The sequence below is a fragment of the Pelodiscus sinensis genome, chromosome 2 (genome assembly GCF_052426305.1).
Source record: "Pelodiscus sinensis isolate ZL-2025 chromosome 2, ASM5242630v1, whole genome shotgun sequence".
Classification (NCBI taxonomy): Eukaryota; Metazoa; Chordata; order Testudines; family Trionychidae; genus Pelodiscus; species Pelodiscus sinensis.
Window position 1 is genome coordinate 202,862,249 of NC_143053.1, and position 14,730 is coordinate 202,876,978.

Here is a 14,730-nt window from a genome sequence, read left to right on the forward strand (position 1 = left end):
CCGGAATGAATTATAAATAATAAGTCAATACTAAAATCTTAAAATAAAAGATGCTACCACCAAAATATGTATATACATAATTTGAATCATAATACTATATAAATAAATATTAAAATTGTACTAATTAATATATTACAACATGGTTAATATTATTTATTGTAAGATATTACATAGCACACGTGCTTTACAAGTCCCCTACCTAAATTTCCCAATAGAATCTACCTTAAGGTTCAATTCATTACTCATGCCCAAATCATGTCAAAACTGAAAATATGAAAAGTCTCTGAGGGGTAACCATATTAGTCTGTACCTGCAATGAGAAGTCCTAGGGCATCTTAGAGAATGTCTATTCTAGGAAATTATTTTGAAATAACTAAATTCAAAATAACAATTGAAATAGCATGTCCCCAGTATGGGGGAGCCTTGAAATTAGTACGATATAGACTCTGTTATTGTGGACATGCAACCTCGATTTAGAGCCCCAGTTAGCACTGGGGAGTAATTACTTTGAATTACTCTGGGGAGTAGTTATTTCAAAATAGCAGCAGCAGAGCATCCACACTAACACTATTTCAAAATAAAATGCAGGACAATGTAGCACTTTAAAGACTAACAAGATGGTTTATTAGATGATGAGCTTTCGTGGGCCAGACCCACTTCCTCAGATCAAAAAGCTCATCATCTAATAAACCATCTTGTTAGTCTTTAAAGTGCTACATTGTCCTGCATTTTGCTTCAACTACCCCAGACTAACACGGCTACATTTCTATCACTATTTCAAAATAGTTACTTTGAAATAGGCATTATTCCCCAAGGAAAGCAGGAATACAGATTTCAAAATAATGGGATTGGTAGTGTGGACACTCCACTTATTATTTCGAAATAAGGAGAGAAATAAGGGGAGGGGGCTATTTCAAAATAACTCCTTAGCATAGACCAGGCCTTAGAGGCTAACTGGAGGAGTAACTACTACTCCAATTCATCTAATGAAGTGGGTTTTACCCATGAAAGCTTATGGCCTAACAAATCTGTTAGTCTTTAGGGTGCCATAGGACTTCTTGTTGTCAATATGAAGTATGACTTAGCTCTTAGATACCATTTAAAAAGGCATATTAAGACAGTTAGCAAACTACTTTTAATAGAATGGTTAATTGATTGGTAGGAGCCTAAGTGGATTAGCATATTACCCTTTTTTAATCTCTGGAGACCAATGTTCACATCCTCAAAAAAACCTGACAGATGCTTTTTGGACACTTGTGCACCTCAAAGTTCCCAAATAATTCAGTTAGGAGAAAATACTCAGAAAACTGCTCTTGGAAGACGAGCATAGAATAATAGCAAGTCATGATGGAGGTGCATTAGTGAAGTTGTGATGGAAATTTGCATAATGCCTACTTATATTATGCCTGGCTCTAATAAATGCTATGATTTTTTTCATGTTCACAATAACTAAATCTTTTCACAACTATTAAGATAAAATTTTAACACACTAATACAAAAATTGCAAGGTTACCATATTATGGAAATCTGAAGGATCATATGTTTTCTCCTTAAAAACTTTACAGCTTTCTATAAATTCTTCATTCATTCTGTAGATTTGTTCACTCAAAGTTTTCCCCTTGACTCCACCAAACTCCAGCTTTTCCAGCTTTTGAAATTCAAACATGATAACGAAGATATCCTAAATCAATGAAAAACAAACATATCCAATGTGTCTTAACACAAAACAATAGAAACCATTCTATTTGAGATGTTTTTGCCTGGTTTGACTCAAACCAACAAACAAAAATGGAGTTAAAAATTTGCACCACCTTGATTAACCAGGATGTAAGTAAGGAAGGTCTAAGTTTTGCAAGTTGCTCCAGCTAGACACAAGATTCGTTCATACAGAGACACTCGCAAGATTTGAACCTAAGTGGAAACACAATTATCCAATCCAAATAAATAACTGTAAAATTTGCTTTAATTTCATCAGTGGCTGGAGTAGAAAGAATTAGTGGGACTGAAAAAATACTTTCATTGATTCCTTGTCATTATGCGCTACAAAATATGAACATGAAAGTTAGACATAAATTTGATTCAGAGATGTAATGCTGAACCTTTTATTGCCTTCTTTGTAGTCTTTTCCAAATAAAATTTAGTTTCTGTAGTCTCAATTTCACACAAAAGAAATAAGTTTCATGTGTCCCAGAACTGTTTGATAACATATTTAGAAATGCACACTTGCAACTCTTTATAGGAACAACAAAAAACATGTTTCTCTGGCTATACTGAAAGGAAAACAGGAGATACTTGCTATGGATTTAATCAGGCCACAACTTAATAAATAACTATTTATTATTATTATTATTATTATCATTATTAGACTACCCAGGAGACAGAAGTGTACAACGCAGACAACTCCATGTTCATTCAAGTAACTACCCAGGGCTTTCACCAGGCCCCCACCCCTTCATTTTCCATTCAGATCCCCCAGCCAGCCCATGGCTTACACTTTACCATTTACCTCCTCATGGAGGAGTTAAAGTGGATTATAAGGAAGGATTTCTATGATTCATATGGCAGTGAGTCAAACCCCCACTCAATCTCATTCCATTCCTTTAACCGGCACCTCCTTTTTAAGTTCTTTACCAAGCCATTTATCTAGTCACTGGGTACCTTCCCTATAGAGTATCTGTACTGGACATCTGCCTCACAGTTATGAAGTGAGTTGTGACATTGCCCTAACTTCCTTTTCTCTTCTCCAGAATAGGTTCTTTCTGACACTCGCTGTGGGAAGGCAGAAAAAAAAAAGCCAACTCCACCTAGGCCAATGTGGTGGTGAGAGAAAAATTTCTTCAGAGCCCCCCTAAAAGGATCAACTAGCGCAATCCCATAGCAGGTCCTGACCAAACTGATATTTGCCATCTCAAGGGGAGGGAGGAAGGACAGGAGCTGCATTGCTTGCTGCATACACAAAGGGCTTGTAACACTGGGGCTTCCACCTTTTAAATATTTTGCCCTACATTCCCAGGGATGACTCAGTATGACCAAGATGACTCCCACCTACCTTTTCGCTGCAGTTTCTGAAACACTACTACCTTTCTCCAGCAAGCTCACACAACGTCCCCTCTGCTTCAGATGTGGTGTGGTTATTCTCAGATATACTATGCTGCTTGAAAAATGGATAACCTTAATTGTAAATAGTAAATAATACCTCAATTTTCACTAAGCGGTTGAGAAATAGGTCAAATCTGGCAAACACCATATTAGATTGGAAATCCCATGGTTTAAATTCTTTGTCATTGGTGAAGTAACTCGCCAGCTTCTCTCTGTGGCTAAAGAAGAACATCTTAAAGCTCCTTAAGGTATTTACAGCTATTTTCACATGTTCCAATGTTTCTTCAATTTCTCCTTTCAAAAGATCTTCTGGCGAAAGGTATGATCTAGCCTAGAATTTAATAAAAATGATAGCAGAAGAACAAAAGAGTCGCTGCTTATCAAAGCTAGCCATGACTTTAGTCAAAAATACACTTCTTACCATCTATACAACTGCTAATAATATTTAAATTAATCACATTAATTAAATTAATTAAAAATAGATCTAAAAATTTTAGCTTGGCAATTTTCCCAAGTTATAGCTTACATTTAAGATGCTCTAAACAAAACACTTTTTTTAAAAAAAATCAGTATTTGCTGCATCATATCATTCTCAGATATCAAATATGTAACCCCTGAAATCAAACCAGCCCTGGTATGCTATCTTTGTACACAGTGAAAGTGTAATGGTTTGTTTATAGTGGGGGGAAACCCCCACAAAAACAGATCAGAAATACTTAGGGGAAAATTAATGTTAGAGATGGATTTATCTGTTTATTGTTTAATTCCTCTATTAGCTCTCTAGTCTTTATTACACATGCTGCTAACACTGCCAACTTCAGACCTATATTACTTTTTTTACTTTGTAAGTTAATGTAGTGATTTGGTTTTTTTAAGACAACTTATTTATGGACCCTTTAACTATCCACAGTGAAAACCAGAAATAGCTATGTCATAGTAACTGTTTGATAGGTGGTGCTGCCAGCTCCACCTATAATGAAATTGGCTAACACTTCCCATTATTAGACACAGATACTTGCAACTTTAGAAAACAGTAATGCTCAAGATAAAGCTTTCCATGTCAGGATCAGACTGAATACTTTACTCATTTACTGAAGTTCTGGAAAAATGTTTCAGTGTGAAATAAAGACGTTTTGTTCATTTTTAAAAACATTTACAAATGTTTCATTGAGATACTCTACTGCACTTCTGTTCCTTAAAGCAGGGACCTGAAATTTGGCAAAGAAAGTCATCAAGTTGTCTTTTGTTTTCTCATTAAGAACCCAGCCAAAATCAGACCCAATTATAAACCTTGGAAGATTGCCATTTGCACAGGCTCATTAGAGCACTGTTAGCGTCCACAATCAAAATTCTCTCCATCTTTTACCTTTGGAGAAGAGATGTCCTAACACAAATGCAGAGGGGTGAGAAGCAGAGCAGCAGTGCTAGGAAGAGGGATAAGACAAGGAAGAACAGGAATACATTGGAGGGACAGAAGCAGAGAGAAAAAGAGATTGAGTGCAAGGGGACACAGCAGCAGAAATGTCTAAACACGAGTTAACACTCCCCTCAGGAATAAATTGAACCCAGAACTTCATCAAAAGTCCCAACTATGCACAAAATATGCATCATGTAATTAAAAGATATATCATAATACATATGCACAAGCAACCTTAATTTCTGGTATTTTCTAACTTCTGAATGCTTGAATCTGCAACCTGAGCATTCTTCTAACATACAGGCAGTCCCGGGTTACGTACAAGATAGGGACTGTAGGTTTGTTCTTAAGTTGAATCTGTATGTAAGTCGGAACTGGCGTCAGCCGCTGCTGAAACTGATCAGTTTCAACCGCGGCTGAATCTGGTTGCCAGTTCTGACTTACATACAGATTCAACTTAAGAAACCCAGGCGTCCCCAAGTCAGCTGCTGCTGAAACTGATCAGCGGCTGATTCCAGGAAGCCTGGGGCAGAGCAACTCTGCCTCTGGCTTCCTGTAGTCAGCCACTGGTCAGTTTCAGCAGCGGCTGACTTGGGGACGCCTGGGGCAGAGCAGCTGGGGTGCTGCTGGGTTGCTCCAGTAGCGCAGCTCCTCGGCGCTACTGGAGCAACCCAGCAGCACCCCAGCTGCTCTGCCCCAGGCGTCCTGATTCAGCCGCTGCTGAAACTGACCAGCAGCGGCTGAATCAGGACGCCTGGGGCAGAGCAGCTGGGGTGCTGCCGGGTTGGTCCGGAGCGGCGCTGCGGGACCAACCCGGCAGCCCCCAGCTGCTCTACCCCAGGGGTAGGCAAGAAAAGCCTGGTCTGCTGGAGGGGGACACTAGCTGCACCCCCCCCCAGCAGACCAGGGTGACGGGGGTGGCGGGACCGCCCAAGTCCTCCATGGCTTTGCTCCGTCTCCCTGGTCTGCTGACCTGGGAGACGCAGAGCAAAGCCACAGAGCACGCGGGCAGCGGGACAGTCCAGGCGCACCGTGGCTGTCCCGCTGCGGGCATGCTCCGCGGCTTTGCTCCTGTCCCCCTGGTCTGCTGGGGGGGTCCAGCAAAACCGCTGGACCCCCCCCAGCAGAGCAGGGCCACCCGAGCAAAGCTGCCGCCTGGGCAGCTTTGCTCGTTTGCCCGGGAGCAAAGCCGCCCAGGCGGTGGCTTTGCTTGGGTGTCCCTGGTCTGCTGGGGGGGTCCAGCGGCTTTGCTGGACCACCCCAGCAGACCAGGGGGACAGGAGCAAAGCCGCCCAGGTGGCGGGGGTCCCGCTGCCTGGGCGGCTTTGCTCGGGTGTCCCTGGCCTGCTGGGGGGGGGGGGTCCAGCGGCTTTGCTGGACCCCCCCAGCAGACCAGGGAGACCAGGAGAAGCTTTTCTCACCCCAGAGGACACGGGTGGCGACCTGCCGCCCGTGAGCTCCGGGGCGAGAAACGTCCCGTTCGTAAGTGCGGATCCGACATAAGTCGGATCTGCGTAAGTCAGGGACTGCCTGTAGTTTTTGTAATATAGTTTTGCATATAGACCCTGGAAAGAATTACATAGGTTTGCATATAGAACCTGGACAGAATTACAGTAGTTTTCTAGCTAACAAAGCAAATCACTTAATTATCTATAGTTGAACTTTAATAGCTAAAACTGTAAAGCAAAATTTTCTTCGTGAAACAGAAAGCAATTTCCAAAGAATCTAAGAAATAATTAAACAAAACTATAGCCTAATGCAGTGGTGCGCAACCCAGGGGTCGCGACCCCCAAGGGTTTTGGGGAGTCACGGTACTTTGATCCAGCCAGCTGGAGGCTGGGCCTGGCAGTTGGTAGCCCTCATGGAATGGCACTTGATCCGGCCGGCCAGGAGCTGGGCCCGGCCATTGGTGGCCCCTGTGGTATGCAAGTTTTAGTATCCCCTTTTTACAGATAAAAAACACCTGATACAGAGTGGTTGATGAAGCAGCACCATATCACAAAGGGAGACAGTTTGGAAATAATCCTGGTATCTGGACACCCAAGCATGTATTATAAAAAACTAGGTGGATCTGCTGCAGAAGAGTACCAGGCAACAGGCTGGTCTCACAGTTAGACAGGAGATTGGGTTCTACCATTAAAAAGCAATCTGATATCTACAAAGATCCACTGACACATAAACATCAGGTAAGACTTTGGGCACTCAGTTAACACAACAGTAAAATGGGGATGATAAACACACACCAGTTGAGGTGTTGGGAAAATGATGCAGCTGACATCTGACTCAACACCTTTGGATGTAAATTCACTGACAATATAGAAGAGTAAAACATTGTTTTTGCCTGGTCTGGCTTATTCACATTTGAGGCAAACTTGTAATTTATGATAAACAACAAATGGTCTGGTAGCATTTTATAGACTAACAAAACATGTAGATGGTATGATGAGCTTTCGTGGGCACAGACCATTTGTTGTTTTTTATGTTTTTCCTGTACAGACTAACTCGGCTACCCCTTGAAGCTTGTAATTAATGGTTGTTACATCAGATATAAGAACTGAATTTATGAAATTAGTATAATTCAAGTGAGAAGTTACCTACGTAATAGACTGGAAAAAACCCTCTCCTCTTTGCTCTGTTGCTATCTCACTTTTCTTTTTCCTCACAGCTCCTCTCACACATAAGGAAAAAAAACACACACACTCCCATCTACAGTTATTTTTTATTATTTAACTCTACCATGCCTTATTTTGAAGCCAACATAGCAGTGGCCAAATATTTTTTGAGGTTTCCTTTCAAGACAGTTAACATCCCTCCTGATTGGCTCTAAAAGTTGATGCGATTGGAGTAAAAATCAGAATTAAGAAGTAAAACAAACAGAGTCTCACCTACATCATTCAAACTAGTGTACTATTTTCCTTTTTAAGCAGAATCTGTCTTATGTTTGGAGCACTCATAGATACCGTGGATTCTGAGACACATACAGGCAGTCCCCGGGTTACGTACAAGATAGGAACTGTAGGTTTGTTCTTAAGTTGAATCTGTATGTAAGTCGGAACTGGCGTCCAGATTCAGACACTGCTGAAACTGACCGCCAGTTCTGACTTACATACAGAATCAACTTAAGAACCCCAGGCGTCCCCAAGTCAGCTGCTGCTGAAACTGATCAGCAGCTGATTCCAGGAAGCCCGGGGCAGAGCAACTCTGCCTGGGGCTTCCTGTAGTCAGCGCTGGTCAGTTTCAGCAGAAGCTGACTTGGGGACGCCTGGGGCAGAGTAGCTGGGGTGCTGCTGGGTTGCTCCAGTGCCGCTCCTCGGTGCTACTGGACCAACCCAGCAGCACCCCATCTGCTCTGCCCCAGGCGTCCTGATTCAGCCGCTGCTGAAACTGACCAGCAGCGGCTGAATCAGGACCTGGGGCAGAGCAGCTGGGGTGCTGCCGGGTTGGTCCAGTAGTGCCCAGAGCGGGCGCTGCAGGACCAATCGGCAGCGCCCCAGCTGCTCTGCCCCAGAGTCCAAAACAAAAGCCTGGTCTGCTGGGGGGGGGGGGGCGTACTAGCTGCGCCCCCCCCCCCCCCAGCAGACCAGGGACACGGGGAGCAGAGCCGCAGCGGCAGCGGGGTGCCGCACCTCTGAGGCTTTGCTCTGGCAAAGCCTCAGAGGCGAGGGACCCCGCCGCGGCTGCGGCTTCAGTCCCGGTGCCTGTGGTCTGCTGGGGACCATCCCCAGCAGACCACAGGCACCCAGACTGAAGTGGCAGCAGCGGCGGTTCCCCGCGCCTCTGAGGCTTTGCTCTGGCAAAGCCTCAGAAGTGCGGGAACCCGCCCGGTGCCCCTGGTCTGCTGGAGACGGTCTCCAGCAGACCAGGGGCACCGGAGCAGCTTACGAACGGGGCTTTCTCGCCCCGACCTCAGGGGCGAGAAAGCCCCGTTCGTAAGTGCGGATCCGACATAAGTCGGATCCGCGTAAGTCGGGGACTGCCTGTATTCTTATTGAAAGAAACATATTTATAGCAATAGTAAGACTAGATTAGTTACTCTGTAAATACAAAATTAAAAGGGCAAAACTTAATAGTAGTCAGTGCAGGAATTAAGGAAAGCTTCAATGGGAAGATGAACATTCAAACTTTGTAACTTGGCCTTCCAGAATCCGATGTAAACATGGTAGCAGGGAAAGAGATGGCATGACAAAATGGGGACTGGCCACCGAAAACCTATTCTAGAAATAAAAATAGACATGGAAGGCTCAGCAGCATAGCATTGTTTAATGTGGAAACCAAAACTATTGTTTGTGACCCTCTTCTATGCTGGTATTCCACCTTGCATTCAAAAAATAATTATATTTTCTTCTGGGGCACAAGCGGTCACACCAGTTTTTTCTGAGAAAAGCCAAGCACTACTATGATTCCACTGTAAACATGAAATGCAAATATTACAACAGCAACAGTACATTCAGTCCTCCCATTGCTATCTCCTAGTTTTCCTTCTTCCTGTTCAGCAATAACTCTGACAAGCCTCTGTCTTAACAGCATAAATCAGGACTAATGAATAGTGTGAAAGGAGAATCAGGTCTTTCGTCTCATTCTCTCACCAGCAAGAGCCTAGAATGCTATGGCAGTTTAATGCATTCATGCTCTGGAGTAGGCTAAGGGTGTCAGTTTCTCTTGTGTTTCTCCAAGGTGCCTTTTTTGGCTAACAAACAAATGCTACTGACTGTTTTTGAAGGGAGACCCAACTATATTTGCTTGGCCAGAAGTACATTGTCTACAACTCTGAAACTTGAGGAATGGCTGTATTTAAAAGCTACCACTGTGAACACATATCTTAGCCCAGTGTATTTCAGATGCCTGGATGGAAAAAGTGGGAAAGGATCTGTGTTTGTTACATTACTGTGACTTTCCAATGATGCTAAATGGGACACATCTGTTGATTGTGGAAGGACAGAAAATACAGCATTTCAAAGTCACTCACTGACAATTTGCTTGCCAATCCCCTCCGTGTGTGTGTGTGTGTGTAACTCAGTAGCTATTATCAAGTTTGCAATATGAAAAAGCAAATAGTTACCATTAAACATACTAAGGAGAAAGATGTTGTAACTGCCTGGCAACGAAAGAAACAACTTTTTATGTGCTGTGTGATTTTTGACAAATATCTTTCCTTCTTTAGGCAAACCGATTATTGCCTTTTTTAACAAAGAACTTGTGAAATGGCAACACTGATAGTTGTAATTATTTGATTGTGCTGCAAGTGAAATGGTAACTGGAGATCTCTGCAGAAATATGATTAATCTTCTAATTATGGTGTTTATTATAAAACTAATACAGACTAAACTCAAACTCTTGTTTTTAGCATACCATTTATTGACTGGCTCTAATGTATTAAGTACTTATATATTTATGATTCATATTTTGAGGCTACCTGGTCAATGAAGAGATTGCAGAACTCTTGCAGTAGCACTATTATTCGTGCAGGCACACTGTAAAACTTGGAGTGACTCCAGATCAGGCAGATGATGTGAAACAAAGGGGGGATTAAACCATGAATCTTGGGGAATTCTGTTTCCTGAAGAAACTGAATGTGTCTTCTCAATGGTCTCAGGTACAGTTCAATATCTTGGGCTTCCATAAGTCCTGTAAAAAGAAAAAGAAAATGCTAAAACTTCAGGTAAGTTTCTCAATCAACTTGTTTATATTGAGGAGAAAAATTATTCTAGTCTAAAAGGAAAATATTTTCATTGCACTAGCTGTAAATATTAGAAGGCCTCTCACTGTCAGGTGGACAGTCTAACTTTGTAAATGTAATCATAATTTCATTTTCCCCCCCCCAAAGATACAGAACAACAACCGTCCTTATCCAGGGAGTAAAGGCATACAAGGTAGGCCACACAACAGAAGGCTCATTCAATCCCCATTTACTAGTTCTGCTGCTGGAGAGCTAGAGTTCTATGCATCACAATTCTTTCTTTTCCATCTATTCCCCCTGCCTTAGTCAACCAGCATGGAGTGATGCAGAAGTTACAGCAGACCTACAAGTGAAGTAATAAGCATATGCCATCTCATCAAGTTCTCATGATAGCAAGAAGGAAAAATCAGAGGCCTATGGTTTTATTAAAAACTTTGCTGGAGAAATGGCATGTTCCCAATCTGTGCTCACTGGCAAAGAGCAGTGTGTTTATGTGTACCTGTCTATACCAGGAAAGTCAGACAGTGAAAGAAGAAGTCTCCCTTCCTATCCCATTTGCATAGGATATCAAGAGACACGACATGCCATTCCAACATTATTCCCATGAGCCTAACTGGCAGGATCTGTGATGATCTTTGATAAGAGAGCAAACTTTGGCAGTCCCATAAGCTATCCTTCAATATCGGGAAAAGCCTTGTTGACCAAGTAGTGAAGAGGCCTATAAATCTTCAGTGAGATAACAACTGCTGAGGATATTTTTACCAGGGTAGGGATCATTGTGTGACACATTATATGATGGCGTACAAGCTGCTCTGTAATGATGTATGAAAATTGAATGTTGACCTAGTTATTGGGATGATTACTGTATGAGTATAATGGGTTAGTGTATGAAGGCGTTGTGGGGGAAGGTTAAACAACTCCATCTCACATATTTGAAAGATGTTTTGAGAGAATGTCATGACAGGAAAAGGCCTGCATACACCAGAAACCAAGAGAACAACAGCAGTTTAAAAAGGGACTCTCTTAAGAAATGGGAAAAGTGTTCGGGTAAACCAGCCTAAGGATGCTATGTTGACACTTCATATTCTAAGTGTGAATTCCTGCATGAGCATGAGCTACTACCCACAGTAGCTCTGACAGAGCAAGTACACAAAAGATTGTAGCTGCCTCAGATACATACTGCTCCAAGATGCTAGGTATGTAGTTAGGGCATCTTCTCCTCCCACCACTAATGCTGACACAGCTACACTCTATTTTCCCTGTGCTAACTCAATTTACACCTCCAGCTTGAAGAACATATAAACCATACATATTGCTCAAGTTTCTGAAGAGGTTAGACTTGCCTTCATTACCACGAGGTAGGTAAAGACTTTAGGTAAAAATAGATGTGTGTGTGGACTGCTGGTTGTTTAAAAATAGTTTCTGTGTGACACTGACTCAACTGTTCAAAGAAATGCTGTAGGAAGAATGTCCCACTAAATTCTCCACTGGTCTTAGATTCCTGAAGAGAAGAACCACATGTCTGAACTCAATTTTGGATAAATGCTATTCAAAACATAGAGTATGTTAGTGCCGGGCCCAGGCTAAAGTGAGAGAACTGAAAAATGTTATCCCAGGATAGGTAAGGGCATGAAGCCCAACATCAGAGCACACTCAGGGTACATCTAGACTACAGGGTTTTGTCGACAGATACTGTCGACAAAGCTTCTGTCGACAAAGAGCGTCTAGACTACATTCAGTTCTGTCGACAAAGCAAGCTGCTTTGTCGACAAAACCCTGTAGTCTAGACACAACCCTACATGCAATAACACCTTCTGTCGACAGAACTCTGTCAACAGAAGGCATTATGCCTCATAAAATGAGGTTTACCAGCATCGACAAAACTGCTGAGTTCTGTCAACATTATGTCGACAGAACTCAGCAGTAGTGTAGACGCAGGTATAGTTTTATCGACAAAAGTCCACTTTTGTCGACAAAACTCTGTAGTCTAGACACACCCTCAGAGAGACCCGAAAAGGAACAGCAATGCAGCTACCCATGATTTACTGGAGCCCACTTCCACTTCATGCATTTGACAAAGTAGGCTCCAGCCTACGAAAGCTTATGCCCAAATAAATGTGTTACAGATGCTACAAGACCTCTTGCTATTTGTTCATAGGTAATTATTGCTCATTTTAAAAGTGTTATGTACTAGATGTCAAGCTAGAATGTATTTTGACAATATAACCAATGCAGCAAACAAACGCAGCATCATAACAAATGTAAAAAATAGTTAACAAAACAATTTCACATTAAACTGAAAATGGATCTCTGTATTTCAACTTTTTGTCCAATAAATTAACTTTTTTCCAAATATTTGTACTTTCTATATAGTATCTTTAATGACCTTCAACAGGAAGCCATTACTGTTAAATTGACCTGGAGAGCTGTGACAGATGAACCAACCTATTATATCTTTGGCTGACTGATGCCTCATTCTCTGGCAGGGAACAATACTGAGCCAACTCAAAGGTCTGCTCCTATTCAGAGGAGAAATCCCATTCCTGTGGTCTGGAGAGGGACACCACAGTTAAATCTCTCAGCATCCCTTTTCTACAGCAGTTTACACAATCTCCTGGACAAGAGTGCTACTGGCTCTTTACCATGCATGAATGCTTAATGCCTCTGGGGAGCTGAACACTCATGTCCTTACAGAGTGGAAGCGTTGGTGGGGGGAAAAAATTCTAACAAACTAAGTAAATTCAGGAGTCCATTGCTGCACCTATCTCCTTTTCCCCCAGATCAAAGATCCAATACCAGTTTAATAGGCTACCCCCTTGCTCAAACAGAACTGCTGCACCCTTGCATTGGCTTGGTCTACATTTCTCCCCACATTGGGATTGTGGAGTAGCACTGCAGACCATTAATCATGAAGCATGAGAGAGTGACTGATTCAACATCTCTAGAGCAGTTTACAATACCTAGCCTCCCTTGAAACAGAGGATAGCATATGGTTATGGAACCTAGACATCAAGCAGTGACATCAGCATACAAGACAGACCCATCTATTAAATAGGCATAATTTACCTGCCTAACAGCCAGGTGCTGCTAAACTAAGACAATGGGAGACAGCATAACCTAGTAGAGAACACATTAGCCTAGGTCGCACAAGACCAGGGTTCTAATCCTGACTTAGCCACCTGGATGGCCTTAAGCAAGTCACTTCACCTTCAGGAGTCTCATTTTCTTGTCTGTAAATGAGGCTAACAATACTTACCACCATTGTACAGCAATTTGAGAATTACTGATGAAAAGTACTACATCACAGCTAAATATTATTATTGCTTATTAAGCTAACAAATCATAAGATAAATGACACTTTAAGAGTACCATACATTTGTATTATATTTCATTCAAATTTCATTTTCATATTATGCATATAAATGCAAACTAATGAAAAAGGAATATTTGGCTAATGTACTAACCTCATGTTATTCATATTAGCAATAAAGTCTGCAGACCAACAGATATAGTATACATGTAGACTCAAAATAATGTATAGAAACACAAACACTATTTTATTACTACTATATCCTTCTGATTTTATGTAAAAAAGTATCCACATAAACTTTATAAAAGTAAATAATGAGCAAAGTCTAAATACAGAGTGGCTTGATTTAATGCGTACATGCTGTTCCAGTAGCACATTATCAGTGGCATACTATAGTGTCATGTTAAATAATATTATAGATTATTCTATAACAAAACATATAAAGGTAGACAACATATAAATTTAATTCAAGCTATCCTTACCATTTTCTACATCCTTGAAAATGTTCTGAGAAGTAGGATAATAGCTGCTCTCTTTGGCTTTTAAGATCTTAACCATATTTTGAACAACAGGAGACTGAAGCTAGAATTACAACAAAACAAACAAAAACCTTCAGTGAAGACCAAATTTCTGTCACAGAGTGGAGTAGATTGTTTGCCTGGATACAGAGAGTAAAATCAAAAGTTTACTGCCAACTTTAATAGAGTCAGGATTTCACCCACAGCATTTTTTTTAAATCTCGCATTTATGCACATTGGACCTCATCTAATATTCATGGAAATCAATGGAAAAAGTCTGTTTGACTTCACTGCATACTGTGTCGGGCCTTCTATGTTCATAATGTTTATCTAATTTATACAGGAGCACTGCTAACAACAAGGATAGTAGGAATACAGAATTTGAAAGAGGATGGTAACTGATCTGTTTTCTAACTCCAAGCAATATTTCATATTTGAAATGTAAATAATTTTGATAACTGCACAAGATTTCAATAAAACAGGACTGGAGAATTTGTAACATCAGTTTTAACAAATCAGTACTCTGAAGCAGCAGCTCCCAATTCCATAGCTAACATAGAAGCTATTTCTATTACATTGAAGCCTGATTTTCAAGCCCAATTCCTCCAGAAAGAAATCATTCCAACTGTGTAGCATTTTCTCAGGGAGAGGCACAGTAAAACATTTCTAAAGTTCTGGATTCATATTTTCAAATCAGCACAGGGAAGTT

At 41.4% G+C, this 14,730-nt stretch overlaps 1 protein-coding gene across 1 annotated transcript in view; it reads right to left on the bottom strand.

Moving 5' to 3' along the window:
* Positions 1-14,730, bottom strand: part of DNAH11 (dynein axonemal heavy chain 11) — a 190,061-nt gene that overhangs the window by 152,174 nt on the left and 23,157 nt on the right. Inside the window, exons 5-8 of the mRNA XM_089776661.1 lie at positions 13,986-14,085; positions 9,930-10,141; positions 3,197-3,430; positions 1,514-1,681 (exon numbers count right to left, since the gene is read on the bottom strand). Coding sequence (XP_089632787.1) covers positions 1,514-1,681; positions 3,197-3,430; positions 9,930-10,141; positions 13,986-14,085 — 714 coding nt within the window. The remainder of the gene's footprint in view (positions 1-1,513; positions 1,682-3,196; positions 3,431-9,929; positions 10,142-13,985; positions 14,086-14,730) is intronic.